At 41.6% G+C, this 22,439-nt stretch overlaps 1 protein-coding gene across 1 annotated transcript in view; it reads right to left on the reverse strand.

Moving 5' to 3' along the window:
• Nucleotides 1-13,866: 13,866 nt before the first annotated feature.
• The window catches only part of PREX1 (phosphatidylinositol-3,4,5-trisphosphate dependent Rac exchange factor 1), a gene marked incomplete at its 5' end in the record, with an annotated part of 97,382 nt that continues 88,809 nt past the window's right edge, over nucleotides 13,867-22,439 (reverse strand). Inside the window, 9 exons of the mRNA XM_083873166.1 lie at nucleotides 13,867-15,957; nucleotides 16,167-16,234; nucleotides 16,772-16,874; nucleotides 17,518-17,705; nucleotides 18,414-18,480; nucleotides 18,854-18,968; nucleotides 19,572-19,715; nucleotides 20,310-20,409; nucleotides 21,429-21,646. Coding sequence (XP_083729292.1) covers nucleotides 15,915-15,957; nucleotides 16,167-16,234; nucleotides 16,772-16,874; nucleotides 17,518-17,705; nucleotides 18,414-18,480; nucleotides 18,854-18,968; nucleotides 19,572-19,715; nucleotides 20,310-20,409; nucleotides 21,429-21,646 — 1,046 coding nt within the window. The 3' untranslated portion in view covers nucleotides 13,867-15,914. The remainder of the gene's footprint in view (nucleotides 15,958-16,166; nucleotides 16,235-16,771; nucleotides 16,875-17,517; nucleotides 17,706-18,413; nucleotides 18,481-18,853; nucleotides 18,969-19,571; nucleotides 19,716-20,309; nucleotides 20,410-21,428; nucleotides 21,647-22,439) is intronic.

Raw genomic sequence — 22,439 nt, forward strand, 5'->3', positions numbered from 1 at the left:
AGAAGCCTATTGCAGTTACATCAGATCCTGGCTTTAAAGTTTGCCATTTTTATTTTGAAAAACTGTTTCATATTGCACTATTCTTCCCAGAGATGGCTGTCTAGCTTTGGAGTACTGTGCAGGTTCACTAAAACCTTGACAACCAAGATTTGATCCCATTCCAGAGATTCATGCTTGCCAGCCTAACAAGAACACGGTCAATTATTGGTCCTTTTAATCCCACTGCATTTCCCTGAGGAGCAAGGAAAGCACTTACTTCATTGCCTGGCATGTTTGGATTCTGTAAATCCACTGCTGCTATTTCAGTCCTGGTGCTCATATGGAATGGGAAAGCAAGTCTTAAAATTTCTCTGGAATTTGAATTGAGGTAGATAAGAAATTAGGCCATGGTAGCTCAGAACGTAATATGTGTGAGAGTAAACATACACAGCCAGCATAGTTGGTTTTTACTGAACTTGACTATGAATGACATTTTTACTCCTATCTGGATAGTCTGAGAGCCAAAAGAGTCCTTATTGTATCCTGACTCCATCCACTTTGAATCCACCAAGGTGATCTGTTGCTCAGAACTGAGACAGAATACGATTCCTCTGTTCTTGGTAGGTCACAGAGGAGAAGGAAAGCTTCCTTTGGAAGTCTCTGCTCTGGTAGACTTTCAGCCTAGTGAGTAATGGGTAACGTTGCTGTTCCACTTCAGCAGGCTGTCAAATTAAATATGTTTCTGTGATGATGCTTCTGGCATAGCTGGCCTAATGCATATGCAATTCATGTATTGAAGTAAAATAAAAATGGGATAAAGTGCACAGTGAGTGTGTGAGCTGGGAAACCTTATGCCATTTCTGTGACTAAGGTGGGTGACTTGGGGCTTAAGCTGTGTTCCCCTGGAGCAGGAGGAGAAGCCTCTGGTGATGAAAGTTGTAGCGCTAGTACTGCCAAGGCTCCTGAAATCATCAGAAATCATCAGCCTACATGCCTATCCCCTTGGCACGAAGAAGCAGAGTGAGAAGAACTGCAATGGCTCAAGCTGTAGGACATATTAGAGTCTTTTTGCTAATGCAGACATCTGTAGAAATAAATGGCAAAACCTACATTGCAAAGTGCATGGCAAAAGCCTGACTTTGAGACCCAGAAATATTTGAGTGAAGTCAAAATCTCCACAGGCATCTATGAGTTTTGGACCTGTTTTTCACAGGGGCCTTGATGTTTGTTCTGGCTTTTAGCAACTGCTGACCAGAAACAGAGGCAGGGCTCTTTTACAAGCCATATAGGAGCTGTTGCAGCTGACTGACTCTCTGGGAGCTTACAAGAGCTACAAATATGGGAAAGATTTTCTTCTATAATGCTGTTTTGCCTTGTCTCTCTTAAAGGTTATACTGAGCACTCTTCATTGTTGAAAGAGGGACTAACCCTGACCAGATATAAGATCCTACATTTTTATTTCACAGAGGTAATAACTGCACAACCCCCTCTTCCAGTTAGACAGGTATGAAAAATGTTGAGTGAGGCAGACTAACTTCTGCTTACTGTTTAGCAGTTGAATACTTTGTGTGCTGGAGGGCATGACAAGGCAGGGAGGGAATTGGCAAACAAGACTGGGAGAGCAAGGACGTCTGCTGCTTGAAGACAAATCTGGGGTAACTGAGATGTGTCCTGTTCAGGAAATAGGCTGTAATATTACATTATCCAGATACACAGTTTAAGGACGTTGTCACTGAGAACAGAGGAGGAGATATGACGGTGTGAATGAGGAAGGACATTGTGCCGAAAACAGAATAACATTCATATGGATGGCAACTAAGAGACACCTTGAACCTGAGGCTAAAGACTGAAAACAATTACAGATCTCCCAGGGCTGGGAGAAAAGACAGATCAGGAAATATTTATGCAGACAGGGGACTGTACTTGGGCCAGGACATTGATCATATGAAACTGCAATTACTTTGACATTGACTGGAGTGAGAATTACAGAGGGATTTAGGAAGCTGGAGCTGTGTGTATTGACGGATTCTTTCTACCCTGCAGCTTGACAACCAGAAAGATTAGAGGCCATTTGAAAAAAGCTGGAATGGCTAAGCAAGGCAGCACATCTGCTGATGCCAGCACTCAGGCCAGAATGGCATTAGCTGAAAGTTAGGATGGAAGGAAATTGATGTTGAGTGTGAGCAGGATTCTGATGTCCAGATGTGAGGAAATCTGTGCTCTATTGTACTCTGTGGGCTGTGACTTTTGGGTGAATTGAAGTGGATGTCATTTTACTGGATAACATACCATGTTAGTTTTCAAGGCTCCATGTCCTGACATAGGTTTGAAACAGAATCACTGACCCTAGTGGGGTTTGGTTGTATTTGTCTTAAACTTTTGAGAGTATATAGCTGACGCAAATATGATTTCTAACGAGGATCAAAGAAGTAGACAACAAGTATCTGGCCAAAATTGCAAAGGCCTAACTTTTGTAAAGGACAAATGAAAAAGGAGATTTATGCCTGTTAACTGATAGATTAGAAAATACTGGAAAATGACAGGCCCAGAGCACAATTTAATTAAGTTTGCTTTGATTAGACAAAAGGAAAGAATTGGGTGCTTTTAAAGAAAAATATAAAGAAACGTTGAGAAGAAGTAGATCCTTCTAATGAGCAAATATTAGATTGAGGTGAAATAATCAGGATTTATTGTTACTGAGACATGTTACTGTAGTTATAGTAATCAGATCCATCAAAAATGTAACTTCTCCAGTTTATCATCTGATACATACCATCTATATTAGTTTGTGGTAAAACAGCAAAGGACAATAGCTTTTTGGACCTTTTCATTTTCCTGCTAGTCATGTTGTTTCTGATACACTTGAGTTGTGTTGTGACACCTGTCTTTGTTGGAACTAAGCTATTCTCTCACTAAAAACAATTAACTTATGATTTCAGCCAAATAGCCTTATATTGGTTTTGATGTTTTTGCAACTGTATGAGGGTAAATCCAGCAAGTTGACACAGAAGAAATGAATCTTTGAAGCTGTATCAGATGGTTACAATATAAATCTAAACAGTGCTGAGAAGCTGCCTGTTCTGAGTCACAGCACTGGCACAGGAATATGCAGCATTTCTCTGTGGGGCAGCCTGGGAGGAAAGGTGATGTGAGTGATCTCTTCTGCTTATTCAGGTTTTTTCTAATGTACAAGCCTTCGAGCATATTTTCACAAATAACACTAAAATACAAGTAATATTAACATACAGCTGTTGACTGACAGTTATAAATTTGTTGCTCTTCTTGAAATATGATTAGTGCTAAAATAATACCAAACTGGGAGCTCTGGGAGCTGTGCATCTCCAAGAATTTTTCTTTCTTTTCAGGACTAAAGAAACAGTAGAGATAGTCACAGAAACAAGAAAAATAGCTTAGCTGTATTCCCTCTGCTATCTTCGATGTGATTTTGTTCACAGAGCTCAAGCAGGCTGTTTCTGCATGTCTTTCCCTGCCTCCTAAATAATGCAGTTCTGTGTCTTTTTGGAGCTTTCTTATTTCTGCAAGGGGAATCACTGCCATCTCCTGGTCAAGCGACAGAGAATACTAAAATCCTTCCACCCACTCATGAGCTGTACCATTGCCCCACTCTGTGGAAGCAGATTTTCAGTGGGGATCCCTATGGATTTGGTGCAGGCCATTCTATGACTATTATACCAGTTATTTATCTGAGCATTCAGAGAAAAAGGGAACACTTAATTCATCACAGGTTGGCTGTCTGGTCCAATGGGTCCTAACCAGACAAATTTGTACATTTGTTCCATCATTGGTGTAATATGTAAATGGAAATAAATCCATTATTTGTGCTATGAAAGTAGGACAATTTAAGTACTCTTTCCTTAGACAATGCCTTAGAAGTCTCTAACAATACCCTTAAGGACGAGCAGTACTCCTTTGTGTTACAGATCCACATAAATTCAGTCTGCATTTTCAGTTTTGCTTCCTAAAATGACTGTATCAGCACAGGTCATTCAGGAGCATAAAAATCTGTTGGAGTGAAGGGCTAAAGGTGCAGCTGGATGCCATCAGTCCTATCAACTGGTCATATAGTGCCAATAAATGCCTTATGCTTTCTTTGCTGTTTAAGAAATAGAAATATCCCTCTGACTGCATGTGAAGGGACAAAACTATTTGTTTTCATTTATTAGGAGCAATCGTTTCCATAAGATCTTTATGTGTCTCCTAAAAATCGAAATTTTCAGTGTGATTGCATTTTCTATCTTTCTTAATCAGAAAATTCTGACATATTTAAGTCAGCCTAAATATTTATTTACCCAAATATTAGTTTGGAATGAGTATTTCCTAATTTTTATCTTCCACTAACTTGCCTTTATTGTGACCTCTGAGTTCATAGCCAGAAGTAGATTAAAAAACCCACTTAAGTATAGCCACTTTGGAATGAATCTGCCAGCTAGTGCTATATAAAGGTTGCATTTCAAAATGTCAGTATGCATTGTACCTTGTGTGTCTGGGAAAGACTAATGGGTAAGGAGGTAGAGCTGGGAAGTAGCAGTACAGCATTTTGAGGCTTTGGCTTGTGTATTACAACAAGAAAAATGTTCTTAAAGAATGAGACCAGGGGCTTGCAGCCATTTACCACTCAGATTCATTGTGCTTGTTCACATCCTTTCTGTGCTCTAATTCCACAGCTCTCTCAATTGGCTGCATGGAAGAAAGAATTTGGCCAGAAGCTGACACCACTTCTCAATAAGATTAGGAGCAACCTTTAATCTAATTTTTTGTTATTCCTAGTTCCCATTCATCTATACAATGAAGGACAATAGTTTTTTTTATTGCCCACCATATAGTCTGTGGGACCGTCAGGATAAAGGATTTCGTGTTTTGTTTTTATCTTTTTACTTCCTAAAGAGCAGAGCTTATTTTAGTGTCCTTTCTCATACTCAGTAGGCCTCCCCTCATGTCATTAATTGTTTCTAGTAAACAAATTATCTGAACACTTTGTTATGCCCTGAAGATGCATATGTGTGTATCATATGTATTAGCCAAATGTTCAAAAAAACACCCATGCAGCAGAACAGATAATTACAAAAGGCTTCTCCCCAGGAAATAATTCACAAGAAATCAAACATGACTCTGGTAATTTTGGGGGCTTTTTAATCATCTTTAGTAGACATATAAGATGAACTCAGATTAAGACTTTGATCTGTCCTTGATATAAAGTCTAACAGCAGACAGTAAAGCAGGAAAGGAGGCTGATTTAATAATGGATTTTACCCACATTCAGCAGGCCAGCAGAGCACTCATTTCAGAGACTCATAAGATTATTCTTTCCCCGTGAAATCCTCTTGCTGCTTTCTGGTTCACTGACAGCATCTGAAAATGTATTCTGATCTGATGTGGTATCACTAACAAGGGAATTCTCTCTGGCCTTCATCAATAATAGAAGTTGCAAGAGATTTCACTTCTAACCGGTTAACTGATCTTTAAATTCACCTCAAGAAAACACTTGCCAGCCTTGCTGAGCTGCGAGTCAGTGAAAGATTGCACCTGTTTTCCTGTTCTTTCCTAAGTGCAAAGACCAGTGAACACAAGGAATGATGTTTTCATGTTTAAAGCCTGAAAACTCCAGGTTATCTGTCAAGCCTGTACTTTTCTAGATCTCTTAACAGTACAGAGCCATCATGTATAGTAGGCTTCACAGTGTTCCCTCTGCTGAAAAAAAAAAAATCATTATAATCTTTTCACTGGGTCCTTCATCTAGCTGAACCCCCTCATTTCCTTGTCTCCTTTCAGCTTTCCCTCCCTGAGGTTTAAAACTGCTGGCTGTGATCACTATGCAGAAGATAATGGATGTTACCAGCAGTTTTCCGTGTGCCCTTGGAGGAGGAGCAGACAGAGCTGACAGGGTGTGTTACCCCTCTGTTCACTGTCAGGTTATCACCAAGGCTGCCTGTGTTTACCAAACGGCATTCAAGGAGGGATAAAGGGAGCCCTCCAACTTTGCACTGAAGCAGGTGAGAGAACCGACATGAGCTGTTTTCTCAGCTGGAGGGTCCCGGGTGCACCAGGGCTGTGATAAATCCCTGGCCACGGTGACAGCCTGGGCTGCCCACAGCCTCCTTCATAGAAGTGGCAGTGCCTTTGGCTGTGCCCTTCAGCTGGCCACAAGGAAACTTAGACGTGTCAGGGTCCAGAGTTTCAGAAGGGTGAATACTGGGTTTTCCTGCAGTATCTCAAAGAACACAGTGCTGAGAGGAGGACAGAGATCTCCTGCTCCGCACTCCCAGCTTTGCTCCGGCACCTTGTGGTGATTTGCTGGGCCCTGCTGTGAACTGATTCAGCTTGCTAACCCAACAGAAAGCACGGCAGCAAAAGAATGAGATTGTTGCTGAGTTGGCAGGTTGAAGTAGTTCACAGAGAAGCGGGATGAGTGCCAGACTTGGCCCAGGACACGCCAGAAGTGCGAGGCTGGAGCCCTTCTTTGGGCTGCAGCCTCGGGCCTCCCCTGCTCTCAGGCTGTGCCCGCCTGACCTGACATTTAAACACACAGCACTGCTGTGCCAGGCAGCATCTACTGTTGAAAATGGGCAGGAGACAATGTTCTCTCCTTTAAATGCCTTTATTGATCAGCTCTCAAGGGGTAGCTCGAGGGACGGTCTGAGCCGCCCCTGCTCTTCCCGGTCCACCGTCGAGGAGGAGGGGCAGTCGGCTTTGCAGCCTCTGTCACTGCAGAGCCGGGAGTTCACCCTCACGGGTGTCCTTGATCTCCCTCAAGTGAGTTCCAGTATCCCCTCCTTCTCGGGCACCCTTTAAGTTACAACAAGATGCAAAAAACTGTCTGCCAACACCTTAGGGCATAGCCAGTTCAATGGTGTCTTTTGTGGGTCTGGCCTGGCCGGCGGGAAGTGCCAACGGGCGCACGCGGCCGGAAGGGCTGAGAGGAGCACGCGGCCGGAAGTGCAGGAGGGCACGCGGCCGGAAGGGCTGAGAGGAGCACGCGGCCGGAAGTGCAGGAGGGCACGCGGCCGGAAGGGCTGAGATGAGCACGCGGCCGGAAGTGCAGGAGGGCACGCGGCCGGAAGTACAGGAGAGCACGCGGCCGGAAGTACAGGAGAGCACGCGGCCGGAAGTACAGGAGAGCACGCGGCCCGAGGCGGCGGCGAGGAGCGGTGGGGCGGAGGAGCGATGGAGACGACTCAGAGCGAGGTAAAGGGTTTTGGAAAAGGGGCATGCAATTCAAGAGATGAAAAACTGGGGCCTAGAACATTAATATATTTGCTACACAACAATCAAGAGGATACAATTATTAGTTCTTAACACTTTAAACTTTCAACATGTAACCAGGAGTCTTTTTTACTTTATTCACGGCATTTACAATCAAAGAAAGATTTTCACTAAATTAAAGGGAAATTAAAGGGAAATCTGTCGGTTTCTGTAGAAGTTCTGTCCAGGGAAAGGCTAAGAGAGAAGAATTTCCATGTTGCCAGATGTATCAATCCATGTGTGTCCTACGTGTGAACTGTTGATGTTTTGTGGCTCTGCGAAGACAGTAATCTATCAAAAATCTCTTCTATTTAAGAGAGAACATTGAGAAGAAACTACAAAGAGAAAAAAATAAAAATTATTTTTACTATCTGGCATATTTTCATCTTTGTCCTACAGCATCCCACATTAAATCACGCTGTAGCACTTACTGCAGGGCTGGAGCAGCTGTGTAAAGGGTGGTCTGAATGCAGGGAACCAAAATCTCCTTCCCCTTATACTGATTATACGTTTACTGCTTTCAGTGGAGATGTAGTATAAAAAAAATAGCCAAAAATGTCCTAGTTCCTGTTGATGAGATTCATCTGCAGGATTAGCTATTGATCTTTTAGTGGTGATTTTAATTTTAATATCGAGTGATCATTCCTTTTGTGAAGAAGCTGGATTAAATGCCAGGGGGAAAATGCATCCTGGCGTGGTTTTGTGAAGCAGTAATTTCTGAGGTGTTTTCAGTCAGAGAATGACACAAAGAATGTCTCAGTCTTCCCTCTGGCTGTCCCATGCTCTCCACTGTTCTGTGGAAAAGAGGAAAAAAATCTGGTGATTAAAATCCTTTTCAATCCTCCTCGTTCAGAGACTGTTATCTTTCTCAGTTTTATTTTATTACAAGAGCTGATGAACTGTAAGGATTGGTCAGAGAGAGAATTGTGCACATAGCCTCACCACCTGAGTTAATCTTCCAAAGTGCAATTCACCTGAGTGCTGACTGTAGCGAATTTGATGGAACACAGGGTTAAATTGAGAAACTGGTCAATAACTGAACAGTTGGACAATCCCAACCCCTGCCACTTTAATGTAGTCAAAGTGTATGGAAAACCCATAAAGTGTATGGAAAAGGCTCTTTCAGCAGCAGCTTCCATTACAGGGGAAAGAACTCTGAATATATTCAGGCCATACTGGCTTAATAAGGGGAAAGGAGTGAGAATGGACGGCTGTCCTGTCTTTAAAATCTATTTTGAGGGGTTTTGTGGTTTTAAACAGATTGCAGTTTATTCTGTGTATCAGTTTTGGGATACACATGAAAACTCTTAGTATGTTTGAAGATTTTTATGGGCTGGTCTGCCTAAAATTAGTGAGAAATAACATTTTTGAGGGTAGTTATGAGGTGTCTCTCTAGCAGTCCATCATCTGTGTCCTGTCTGGATGAGCAAAAAAGTAATATTTCTGGAGTGGTATCATGCAACAAGTTATGTGAAGGACATAATGTGCAAAGAGGTATGAACAGTGAAATTAAATTTTAACAAACACTCTTAATAATGTTCATTCCGTTGTATGGATCAAAAATTGCTTTCTGAAAACAATTTCCTGTGACTATTTAGGCTGTATTTGCTTATTATTCATTTGGTTTTTGCTCATTATTATATTAATAAGTGGGAAAATTAATTTTGAGAAAGAGAGACCCTGGGAGTGATTCCCTGAATTTCCTCTGGCTTTCAGAGGCAATAAGCAGTTTTGCATGTTTGACTGTCACTGAACTGCAGTAAAGTTCAGCACCAGGAGAACAGTTCAGGGCAAAACACCCGACTGAGCTGTGTCATCACGTCGGGCCGAGTTCTGCAGGGCTCTCTTGGAAAGCTCGTTATTTTATGGGTGTGTACAGCTGGACACGATTTGAAATGTCCTGCTGACAAAAACAACAAATTATCCCAGTGGAGCTGGCTGAGTATTTACTTCTTTTCTCGCTTTAGGGGTCCAACTACTCCATGACAGCATTGCAAACCTGGGCTTAGTGTTCTCCGTTCAGCTGTGGATATAGGCAGCATAAATGTAAAGTGATAGCGGAAATTTCTTTGCTTGATAGGCATTTTTTAGTTTTAATTCTGCAGCCCCTGCCATTTTTTAGAATCTGACAATGGAAATTTCGAATTCACATCTAACATGGCACTAATTTGGAAGAGGGCAGTCTGTCCTTTTATGAGTTTCCTTAAACATGAATCCAGAGTAGATCTTTGACTGTGATAAACACACAACTTTAAGGGTTACCCAGTATTTGATTATTCTGGGAGGAGAAAAAGCCTTACATTGACTGTCTGCTGATGACAAGCAACCTTCTGGAAGACTGGCTTGGCCCAGCAGAAAAAGTTTCTGTGTGAGGAAAAGAGGGATCTTATTTTCTTCTTTTCTATCTTGACATAGTAATTTACTTTCTCTGTTTAATTTTTGCACATGGAAAGAGAGATAAGGCTGTTTATCAGCCAGTAAATGCACAGCTGAGGTAGTTTCTATGGATCGTTAATGCACAGGTGTGCTGAAATTGTAGCTTTAATTCCATTACTAATTGCAAATTGGGAAGTTTCCTAGAGCCTTTATCACATAGAGACATATTAATGGGACTGTGGTTTTGTAAGTCATGGCAGCTTGTCATAAAATCTTTTCTCCTGCCTGATTTTATGTCTCAAAAAGGCTGTTGAAACCAGCAGGGGTTTTACTTACTGGTGCTTATACAGACATTTCCATGAGATTTAATATATTTTACAATTTTACGACTATCCATAAATAAACTTAACTACTAATGAGGAATTAAGCTAGAAATATGTGGTTTCCTATGGGTTTTCGTCATCATTTTGAGACCAGACTCAGATGAGTCTGATCTCAGCTATTAAGGCAAATTCTAAAGAGTACTCTTGACATTTTTAATGGTTATAAAAGCCTAAACTAAAGAAAACTCACTTGATGAAGGGAGAAACCCGGAGCTTCTCATCAAGAATCTTTCTGGGGTATATACAGAGGAAAGTCAGGAGGAGAAATTGCTAAATTTGGAGTTCCGGTGGTTCAGAGGTCAGAGGATTCCTACACTGCCATGACACGGAGTTATTTCTGTGCTGCAAAACCCTTGTATGGCACAGGACATATTTATTGCTTGTGTGCTGATTGTGTTTCGTGCCTAAACCAGTAATAATCCTTGTAGTGTTTAAGACTCAGGGGCACCACGGAATTAATAAGGTTTTCAGCTATGGATTCTTTTCTGGCTCCAACAATTCTAGTTTCTTTTAGTTTGCCACAAAATACTGAACGAAAGATTCCAGGGGATGGTCCATGGAAACTATGAAAGACTTTCCAAAGCTTGGGTGTCAAATTTAAAACCTGACTTTGTACCTCCAGTGCCTAATGATTTATTTTGTGTGACCAGTACTGTGCAGTTGCTGATAGTTCATTTTATTCCCATTAAATCACTTCAGACACTCATTACTGCAACATTCTTCTGCAGCTTTTTTCAATTGCCTTTGGATTCTGTTATCCTAAATGACATTTTATTTTTCTTTTCCTCACCAGACTATTTATATTTATCAGCTCATTGGTGAACAAGTCCTGGCAGATCCCAAGAGGGATGTGAGCAATGTAGTGCTGATCACACCCATCCAGTGTGAAAACTACTCTTTGTTTCTTGTCACTCCACAATTTTAATGCAGTCATTTCAGTTAGAATTACATCTTGTTCTCATTTCCCATCTGTACACAGGTGAAATAGCTCCCTACTTCACAGTTTTAAACTACCACTTAAAAAGCTGAAATGTTCTGTTGTGTTTGAGTTGAATGCTCAAACCTGTTGGTGGTTGTTGGTTTGATTGCACTGAGTTTACTGAGACTACACCCAAGCAGGCAGAAGAAATAAGGCTCAAGGTTTGTTACTTCTTGCAGCAAGACCCACCATGTGTTGTACCACTTAATTTTAAAATTAAATTTTCTTATTATTTCCAAAAACTATAATAAACTCCCTGAAAAATAAACCAGAACTGAGTTTATATGGAATCAGAGATGAGTGATGCATCCTTGCCAAATCACTCTGTGCAAGCATTGCATTCATGTGATAGCCACAATGCCTTTTTATGTGATAATTTGCAGATAAATTCCATCAAAAATCCCAGTATTCAAGCACCTCTAATATTATGAATTTGATTTTTGCACATTAAAACTGCGATAAAGCCATACTAATTATTTTTAATTATCTCAAGATGAAAATGTCGCTGATGTAATTATGTAAATAATTTAAAGCTGATTAAATAATAATGATTCTTTCCACATTGCCTTCAAAGCACATATATAACTAAACTTAATTTTAAGCAGGATCAAGAAAATAATCACCTGATTCAAACTAATTAGTAATTTTAATCCTAATTCATTTAAAAACAGACTTATTTTTTGCAGACTCTGCAGGGCATTAATTGACATTTTACAAAATGAGTCATTTTGGCAAGGAGAAGTATTTTTCAAATAGTGAATCATGACAGCCAGAAGGGGTTGTTGCAGAGCTCCAAGGGAGCTTTGGCAGCTCACAGAAAGCAGCTCTATTTAGCAGCAGTCTGGCTTCTCCAGGAGGAGTGGAAAAGTCGTGGTAACTCCTCTTCACAGCAGCCAGGACTGTCTCTCTGCTGTCACTGCTGCCAGCGGCCGAGAGAGCTGAAAGTGTGTCCTAAAGCAGAGAAACAGCTTTGTTGAGACACGCTGGAGCAGGATAGAGAACACTTGAGATCAGTTCAGCAGTGTACGAATCGGGAGGGTTATTGCTTTTTTCCTGATCCAGTCTGAAATGGATAGAGAGTCTGAGCAATCTGCTCGGGATGTGACCCAGAGCCTTACAACAGTTGGGCTGGTTTTGTTGGGGGTTTTCTGTCTAGACCCTCTGTACCCTCCCACCCACGCCCGGGGGAGTAACAACACCCTCCAAAAATGGGCAAGATTTTTGGATGTAAATTCCTTTATTGGAGAACTACCTTTTTGATATGTAACTTGTAAGAATTGAACCCTGAATGGACCTATAGGATATGTTAAGAAAAACTGCATTAATGTATCAGTTATTTTTCTGATAGTAGATCTTAAGCCCCAGTGAGATTATTATAACCATCCTATGCAATAAGTGACTTAATTTCACCCATGGGTTTTACCACTTTTTTCCTGCAGCTAATTCAATTGCTCAGTTTTGCTCATTCAAATCATGTGCTTTGTAAGCTCAGGGGTGGATCAGGACTCCACCTAAGGGAGTGAGTACTGTTATTTTATTGACTACATACAGTCAATAAACATTTGTTACACTTAGCAATTTTACCTTTGTCCCCCTTTAGCTCCTCAGAGGATCCATCCTAATCAGAACTGGAGACAGCTTGCATGCTCTCCTGCTGCACCAGGCACTGCTTCAGCCTTTACAACTTGCTTTGGACAAGTTGTTTCTTTTATTTTGTCAAAGCCTGATGGAAGAAAAACTTTCAGCCAATATTTAGCCCTGATCACTTTTTCTCTTTCAGGCTGTCTTTATGTTCAGATTGAACGGTCTTTACCTTTCTCATTATTTTCTTACAAAGTCATCTGTTTTCTTCAGCACCTAGCTACTGCATTTTCACTTCATTATTTGGCCTCAGCAGAGAGGCCTGAATACTTCTCCATCATAACTGATTATTTGTTTCCTAGTGCAGGCTGAATTTTCATGATTCTGTCAAATTGCCTCTGCGTCGTCTTGTGACAAACTCAATGACAGGGTCCTTTTATTATCAATTAACAAGAAATATAGAAAAATACTTTGTTCAGTCTTCAGTGGCATGAGCTAATATTTGTGTGGAAAAATCTAATCCCACCCATTTTATCCCCTTCAGCGTTTAAAGACCTTCATTGTGTTTTTTGGGTATGTACCAAAATTAGTGTCTCCCAAATCAGCATCACCCCAGCCTGCCAATATCTGTGCTTCAGTGGTTAATGAAAAGGTTCAGCAAACTCAGTTATGAGACACATACACAAGGAATTCCATTTTCAGCTGCCACCCAACCCCACCCACCTCATTATCAAGCTGCTGTAGTGCCCATGTTCTCCATCCTGACTGTTTTCCACATTTTCCACACTTCCCCTGTATCAGATGTTCCAAATCTACAAAATCTGCCCTTGTTCTGCTGTGCCAGGCCTGATTCTTTGCTTTTAGCCCTGGAAATTCTGCAGACCTAATCTCTCTGCTTCCAGGTTGGTTTGTGCATTGTCCTTTTCTTTTTTCACTTGAACCTGTTAGTTCCCAGCACTGGTTCAAACCCCACAATTTTACAGGATCAAACCAGTTTTTCTTACAGGAGTCTGTGTGTTTATTTCAGTCTCCCCCAGAGCTTTAGGAGACTGCACAAACAGGAGGAGTTCAGCTCTACCCTGCCAGTTTGAGCTGAAATCAAACCCTTACCATTTAAACTTCTGACTGCTCCCCATGCCATACAAGTATATCAGAACTTAAAACTGCTCAACAGAATGCAGGGCGAAGGAACTAAAGGGTGTGACAGAAAATAAGATCAACCTTCTTTCCTTATAATATAAACCAACTTTTAATAATAAAAATGTCTCTCAGGTTTTCAGTGAGAATAACACATACATTTCAGTGTAAAACAGTGCACAGTGTAAATGCCCTTGGACACCCTTCTCTGCCTGTCTCCTGTCCAGAGGCTGCCCAGGTGTTCTGTGGAGCACACCTGCCAGGGACACAGCAGGGCTCACCCAGGGGGTTCCTTTTTACTTGGGGCTGCTCCTGCGCTTCTTGTAGTACATTTGAAATTGAGGATTCAGTGAAGAAACATCCATTTTTTCTTCAGATAGCAAATGCTAAGAGTAACGTTTCCAAAATTAACAAAAAGTGCATTGGAATAGAGATCTGCTCATCTGGTTGCAGTCCAGAACAGACACGCAGCACCAAACCTATATCCCAAAGCTGGCAGAGCATGGGCTGTCCTAGTTCCCTGAAACATGTTGCTGTAGATCAGAGGAAACAGTTAAAAGTCAGAAATTAAAAAAAAAAAAAAAAAAAAAAAAAAAGATAAAATCAAAAACGAGTTCCTCCCCCAAAATTATTTCCATCTGTGAGAGAAGAAAACAAATATTAAAAAATTAAGAAACAAGATTCAGAACAAACTGCATCCCCCAACTTGCCATGAACAGTTTTGTGTTCAAGAGAAGATTAGAAAAATTAAAGAGGCCTTCATGTCCAAATGAAAACATCCAGTTTTAATTATTGACTTGCTTTGGATGTTAATAAAATAAAATTAAGCCCACTAAAAAACAAACAACAACACAAATACAACCCCCAAACCTTTATTTTCTAAAATATACATTACTGCAAAGCACTCATAGGTTTCCTGACTGGGAGCTGGTTTAAAGGAGGCTGTGGAGGAACAGGAATGGGGAGTTTCTTGTACACCTGCCATGTTAGGGAGGGTTGGTCATGTTAAGGCACTCACTCCAAAAAGAACATTATTTCTGTCCTGAGACTGCTGACATGCTTTGATTAGTTTCAGCCAGTAATTTGGAAAAAACTACAGTGCTTAGGGTAATACTGACAGAATGGAGAACCATTTTTCAAACAAGAAAAAATAAAGAACATTATATACAGGATTCCTTTTTTCTTTTAACTTAAAAGCATCCCTAATACATCTTAATAACTGTATTAAAGGCTACTTAAATATTGAAGATTTTAAATAAAGTAGATTTTTTTCAGTAAACTGGGAGTAGCTGTGTAACTGCCAGTATATTGGTCCCATTTTAAACAATATATATTTTAATCTTGTACATATAATAACATGATCGAAAACACGTATTATTCCACTCCACATAAATAAGTATAGTTCTTCTGACCTGTTTTAAAAACTACATCTGCTCAAATAATCAGATTATAAGACTGTATTTTTTCTTTGTAATGTTTTCTTAAAAATCCTACGCTGCTCTTCACTAGCGCTGTATTCCAGAATACATAATCACGGGGCATTAGTAAAAAGAGTTAATCAAAAACCTGAAAGCTACAGTAAGTAAAATGAAGTAATGATAAGAAGTATTAGGGAATGTATACTCTGCAGCATAGAGAGATTCTCTCACTGGGCTGAAGTGGAAAATTAGTCCAGAAGAAATTCTTTATGTTCCTATTTGAATAAACCATAGATTGTGCTGTTCTTTGCTCAAAAGTGCAGGTCATTTAATGAAAAAAAGGAGTTTATGAAACTATGCTAGAGGACATTGACCAAAAACCTGCTGGCAGTTAAAAGTGTGCCAGCGGCAGTACAGGGAGAGAGAGGCGTGTCCAGCAGGAATTTCAACCAACCGATTTCTGAATTTCTTGAAGTCCACAACTTTCTGTTGGTTGGACAAAAAAGTCACCAGGAGAACTGTGCTTTCTTGAAGAATCATCGTCATTTTCCAGGCCTCTGGCGGATGGCAGCAGCATCCATTCTTGCCTGTGGTGTTTGTTTCAAGAATTTCTTCAAGAAGTCAGGGAAATACATGGATCCTGCACGGGCTCCAGGAGTTCAGAGCAGATCCGTGACGCCAGGGCCAGCAGGTCCCGGTCCTGCAGAGCACAGCAGCACCCCGGGGTCAGTCCGCAGGTCCTCGGCCGGGGCTCCTCGGGGCCCAGGGCTCCTGTGGGGCTGCCAGAGCTGCCTCCAGCTCCTACAAATCCCCCTCTGCGGGCGGCTGGCACAACCTGTAGAGCCTGCAGTGCACAGCATATACTTAGCATACACTTACAGCATATACTTAGTTTAGTACAGGGAGAAAAAAGAATGATTTTTTTTTCTTTTTTTCTTTTTTTTTTCCCCCAGTATTGCTATTAAGATCATCTTTGGTTATAGCAGGAACTCCACAATTGTTACAGAAACAAAATCAGCACTCAGAGAAAATGTATAATACATAATAACCTACCGAGGTGCATGCTGTGGCATTTGGTCCATCACTTTCAGATTCTTGGCAGAGATTTCAACCCTTGGTCCCTGTGGAAATAGAATTTATGGTACTGAGAGTATTGATAAAACAAACAATCCTTAGGAAAAAATACAATGGGAGTATGGTTCCTATTTGAGAATCCATTAACTACTTCTAAAAGATTTGGAATCCATTGGGTGGATACAATTATCATCTGTGTTTACTTAAAAGATAAATTACACCCCAAGCACTCTACAAGCACTGCTGCCTAGCACTAGGTAATTTCTGCTATTTTAATGCTGTGATTGAGACTTGGGTTTTTTTCTGTACAGAAATTGTCTTATATATGCTGCACATTCTCTCTTTTCTAACCATCAAGGCACACACAATACACACTGAAGCACAGATGAGAATTGCTGTAGGGGCTGACATGCAAAAGTGAACTTGTTCCAGTCACACACAGGTGTAGCCATCCAGCCAGTAGTGGGAGCTGGGATATATATGTAGGTTTGCAGTGCACAAAGCACCGTGCACACCAGAAGAAGCCCGTGTTTGCACCGTGATGTCCCTGGGGGTGCAGGCAGCAGACACCTGCAGACACTCACCTGCTTCCTCATGATGTCTGTGGCTTGCATGATACACTTGGGCAGGAGCCCGTGGCTGCGGGCCAGGATGGCTGCTTGCTCCAGGGACACGCTCAGCGTACTCCTGAACCAGGGAACCACAGATCACGGCTTAAAAAGTATAAACAGGCATGTGCAGGACACTTAACAGTTACATGTTGCTTCTGTTAGCTATTTGCTTTTATTTACTTTTTTTAGATTTTCTTACATAAAAAACTATTAAACGACCTCAGTCTTGTTGCACCTGGATACTGCAATTTTTTGAGTCTCCAGCATCATTACTACAAGGCTGTTTGTCACTGCTCTTCTGCATTGATTCATTTTAAAGGGATTCACAAATTTATCTTTTCTTTTGAGACACTGGCAGAACAGTGGTGTGTTTCAAAATCAATGTGTGCACATACCAAGATCCTAAAGCTATTTTTGAGCAACTTCCTACATTTTCAGTGTGTCTTCAGACTGAAGACAATGCTGACTGCAAGTTCTATGCAATGAGATCACTTGGCCAGTTGCATTGGATGATGAACTGAAACACAAAATCTTTTGTGTCAATGTTATTAACAAAAGAATTAAAAGTTACAGCCTACTCTGAAGTAAAGACATCAGCAGATTTAGGTCCTTTTTACATTCCCTTGAAGCTGACCTTATTTTGCTTTGAATAGGCTCCCATGTGCAGAAAGGACAGGAGTTGCCATGAGAGCAGTAGCGGCAGTTTAGCCCTCACTCACCTCTGCATGCCAGTGGCGCACATGGTGATCTGACAGGCCCCCAGGCGGTAGCAGAGCTCAGAGGAGATGGGCAGCAGGCCAGCTCCCGATGGGGCACTGCTGGAACACCCTGACTGCACTGCCTTTGGACTGATGAAAGACTTCAGCAGCCTGCAAAGCTCATCCATTGCATTGATAGGACGAATGAGCTAAATAAAGCAATACAAAAATAATCAGTAGCATATTAACACCTTCAAGTGATAAGGATATTTACAGGTCTTTATCCTATTGGCCGTGCACGGTATCCTGCACCAGAGTAACTGCCACACACTAACAAATGTTTACAATATATATGAACTTTGGAAGTGGAAAATAAAATTAGGCTTGGGACAATTTTTTATCGCAAATCACACAGATTATTTACAATGTGTATTACAATTGCAAGGATGTTCCCTGCAGTAGCATTTTAATGCTTTACACACACGTATCCACATGTCTCCTGCCCAGTTAGACAGACTGCCTATACCTGAGATGCAGGGCAGCATTATTTTCTTTTCTCTCAGCAAAGAGTGAACAAAGTGTGACTTGCAAACTGAACATTTGTTTGTTTTCATGCATCTGTGTTCTCTCTGGCATCAGACACTGTGTTTGGCAAGGGCAGGCAGGGTCACACAGAGTCTCCTTAGTGCTGCAGCGAAGGAGGTTTATGTCTACCCGGGTTCTGCACATTTTCTTCTCAACAAAAGAACTGTAGCCAAGCCTCAGAGAAATTCCTTTTAAGTTTGGGAATATTTTTAAATGCTGTTTAGGTTTGTATAGATCTGCCATACAGGTATCTCACAACTGGAGATTCTAGAGATGTAGAAATAATACTTTTATAAGAGAATTTATTGCAGAAATAAATGCAGAAACAATACCTGGTCAATCTTCACTGCAGTAGTATTGGAATCAGTGGGCAAGTTTGACCTCTCTAGGTAAAATGTCCTGCAAAAAGGCCAGCAGATACTACATTAGTTGGGTTTGTCCCACTTGCATTTGAAGATCTGCTTCCTTATTGAACCATTGGGATTGCAGTAATGTACAGAGTCTGTACTAACATATTCCAAATCCTCATTTAGAAAAATACAATTCTATCTCTGCACAAAGTTCTGAGGTAAAATTGACATTCCTCCTGAATGGGTTAAACTATTGGAAGAAAATTACCAAGTTTCCCACACAATGAAGATCTCCAAAAATCCTGTTTGTGCAAAAACTACATCAGGAACGAAACATCTTTTTCATTAAATTTTAAGGCCCTTAGCAAGGCGTGCTCTGAAATTTTCAATGTTTTTTAAGGCAAGGCAGAAGTACAAAATACCTGAGTTTACGGTAGTATTGCTGCACTTTTTCAAGTGAAATGGCATTAATTTGCTGTGGGAGTTCTTCTAGAGATGAACCAGCTGGTTGTGATTGCCCCTCTGTACTCTCCAGAGCTGAAGAAGAAAACACTTTACTAAAGCTGTGTTATTAGTGGTTTTTTAAAATTCATTTATTTATCTCTGTATCATCTCACTGCTCAGCAGATGACTGTTGGATCAGGTAAAGGCTGATTCTATTACTCTCTAGTGCTTTTCCCAGTACGGGAGTACAGTGTAGTATCACAGAGGTGAGCTTCACAGAAGGCAGTTCTGTGTGACAGCAATTACTCCCCATTAATGGTCCCTTGAAAGGAATGTCCTGTCTTGTATTCTGGTGTGAATATACCAAGTTGATTTCTAGCCCAGACAGTTCTGTCACGGTGTTGGCTTTTTGAAACACTTCTCTGTAGCCTGGGTACATCTCCTGATCCTACACTACAGCCAACTATCCCTGTAGTCCAGTATCATGGCTCGATGGCTGAGGCATAAAAAAGCCCAAAAGCAGCAGATCTTGTTCTCATGACTGTGTCTAATTCTAAAGTCTAGCATTTCTAAAATAGAAATATCTACTTCCTAAGTGAGTCTATAGGTCTCAGCTGCTTCATGGTCATTCATTATTTTAAATCTTTAGAAATCAGTAGTTAGCTTGTTTTTCTCAAGAAAGCTTTTTATAGTCACCTTTTGTGAAGAGCACTGTGTGCAGTTTCAACGTTCCCCCGTTCTGAAACCGAGCAGGCAGTTTGGAGAAGTAGTAGCTGTCAAGATAAAAGATAACCTTCAAGGCCTGACGACTTCCTTCAATGTGGTAGAAGACATGAGTATCTGGAGAAATAAAGATAAAACACTTGCTGCTTTACCACACAGGAGAAACCACTGCTGAGTTTGTTCAATGACATAACAACATATCACACTGTCCAGCATAAGGTGAATAAGGGATAGCCTTTATGGAGAGAATGCAAGCTCTGAAATCTTATACTTGAAAGATCATAGTGTGACTTAGTATGTTTGATCCAAATACAGTAAATATGGTTAATAATTAGAATCCCATGTTGTTTCCTGGCATTTCATAGACATGAAGAGAGAGATCTGGCAGGGTGAGACACTGGGCAGGGAAAAGCTGGGAATTGACCAGAGGGAGCGTGGTGCTAATTCTCTGTCACATCTCCTCCCCCAGCACGGAACCACAGCTTATCCCACTGGCACAGGCCACAGAACACAGCCCACCATTCCGTGCTGTCAGTCCTGCTTGAGGGGCTGTGTGCCTGCAGGGAAGGCTGAGGGAATACAGCAATGCTTCAGGGAAGCTGCCCGGTGCTCTCCAGGCGTGACATGGTCTCTTAGATTTATAATCATAGAGGATACTAATCCACAGAACATACCAAAAAAAAGTGCCTCAAAGGAACAGAGAATACTCACTTGCTACAAGACCTTCATCCAGCTGCTTGAAAAAAAAGGCAACTTTGTCTATTTCAGCCAGAGTGACCTGGATGTCTTCCAGCATGATGCGCTCCTCCTTCTGTAGAGCAAGGCCACAGACACAAATAGGTTATTGTCTACCAGAAGATGAGTGACAGGAACGTACAGGAAGGTTGTTATGGGCATGTTTTGGTTCAGGAAACCTAAAGCAGAGTGCAGAGCTTCCCATTAGCTCCATCTCAGACAGGAAATCACTAACAGCTTTTTAACCATCCTTTGCTTAGATGTCATTTGATGTGATTCATGAATAGAGTGGTTTAAGAACTGAGTAAGTCTGAAGGGATCTCTTCCTCCAAACTTTATACTACAAAGTTGAAGAACAGCTGATCAGTTATTGCAAGATGAATACTGATACATTCTATGCAATGCAAACAAATGGCAGTTACATGCGTAGATAATTTGGATTGTATTTTATAAAAAATCTCCACACTCAATCTACAATGTCTACAAAGTAGACAAAAGAACCTCCCTTCTCTGTAATGTCAGAGCTACTTGTCTGGTTTATGCCTCTTTTCTTAGCATTTTTAGAGTTGCAGCAGCTGATGTCTTGTAGCTGTGGCTCACTTGTTCTTTAGGTGCAGAGGAACTATGCAAGCTCAGCTCCTCTCCTTAGACATGGTGCCCCAGCACCACAAACCTGAGAGAGAGACTGCACTTGATCTGTTTGCCTGAACTCCTGCAATACTCAGAACTTCCTCACCCATTTGAGAGATGCATGTCCTCACCAGGGGATGGCAGGGGATACTCATGCCACCAACAGCTAGGCACTAAAACCTCTCCAAACTCAGCAGCATTGCTCCAAAAGAGAAGCCTGACTGTTATCTACAGTGTTCCAGTGTGACAACAGCTCCAGCATTTGTGAAGAGGTGAATATGACCGGATAAGGAATATGGCACTTGGTTGTCAGCTCTGGAAATCTCCAGAGTCTGCAGCAGTGAGAGTCTGAATACGCTGCTGGAATGCAGGCAAGAGGTTCAACAGCTCTGGCTGTGCTGAGTGGCACAGAATCACACAGGCAAATGTGAGCAGACCCAAGAATACCACAATTCTTCATCTTACCACGGCGGGGGAGAGAAGAGACTGGTAGTTCACTAAAACTCCAGTGGCTGCTATCTGTTCCAGCCATTTTCTGCTGGCATCTCTGCTGCTCTCTTCATATTCCCCATTGTTGTTGTACCGGTAGTTGAGAGCAGCCAGTAACTGCTCTGAAAAGGTGCAAATAGCAGCCACAAGAGACTGACAGAAGATGGAATCACGTCTCAGCTGTAGCTCAGTATCTGTCAGAGAAGGGGAGAGGAACATAAAGAAGTCATGAATATACTCATGTTCCTTCTCACTGCCAGCAAAGAAGTGTGTGTGTGTGTGTGTGTGTGTGTGTGTGTGCGTGCACACCATGTTCAGCTTCTGCTGCAGCTTTGCACTGACTTCCCCAATACCCTCTCCTTGTTGTGTGCCCTGGGTGGATTGAGACACCCCAGCTGGCACACGGGCATGTTGTGAAATTTTCTAGTCCAGTTGACTGCTCCTTACTCCCTCTGTGATCTGCGTGCTCCTTCTGACTGGAAAGAAACTAACCACTGGAAAGTAGCTAACTCCTTAGTTACAGCCATACCTGGACGGATTCCTTTCTTTTTATGTTTACAGGAGCAAGAGAATTATTGAAAGAAGGTCTCTGCCATTACTTTTCCCCTGGGCTATTAGAGATTAATCTTGGCCCATCCATCTGTATCTTGCGGGCTTCCCATATGCCTAATGCATTAACTGGGCCCATCCATATGGTATCAATTGGTTTGTTTCTTGGGAGAATTTCCCCTGCATGACATTTGCTTCCAGTGTTCCTGCCAGGCAGCCACATGCTGGTCAAATCAATCTTGTCATGCTTCAGGGGAATGCAGGCCAGGGAGGCACATGAATAAGTAAAGAGTTAGTTCCCAGGTGCCCCCAGCATCTCCAGCAGGCTCTGCACTGCTGCAGCAGCCTCTCACTGGCAAGGCACTGTTCCCTAGGGAAAGAAGCTGAAGACATCAGCCAGAGGCTTTGAAGGGTCTGGATTATTTTTATAAGCACTGA

This window comes from Zosterops lateralis (assembly GCF_965231275.1).
Source record: "Zosterops lateralis genome assembly, chromosome: 16".
Classification (NCBI taxonomy): domain Eukaryota; kingdom Metazoa; phylum Chordata; class Aves; order Passeriformes; family Zosteropidae; genus Zosterops; species Zosterops lateralis.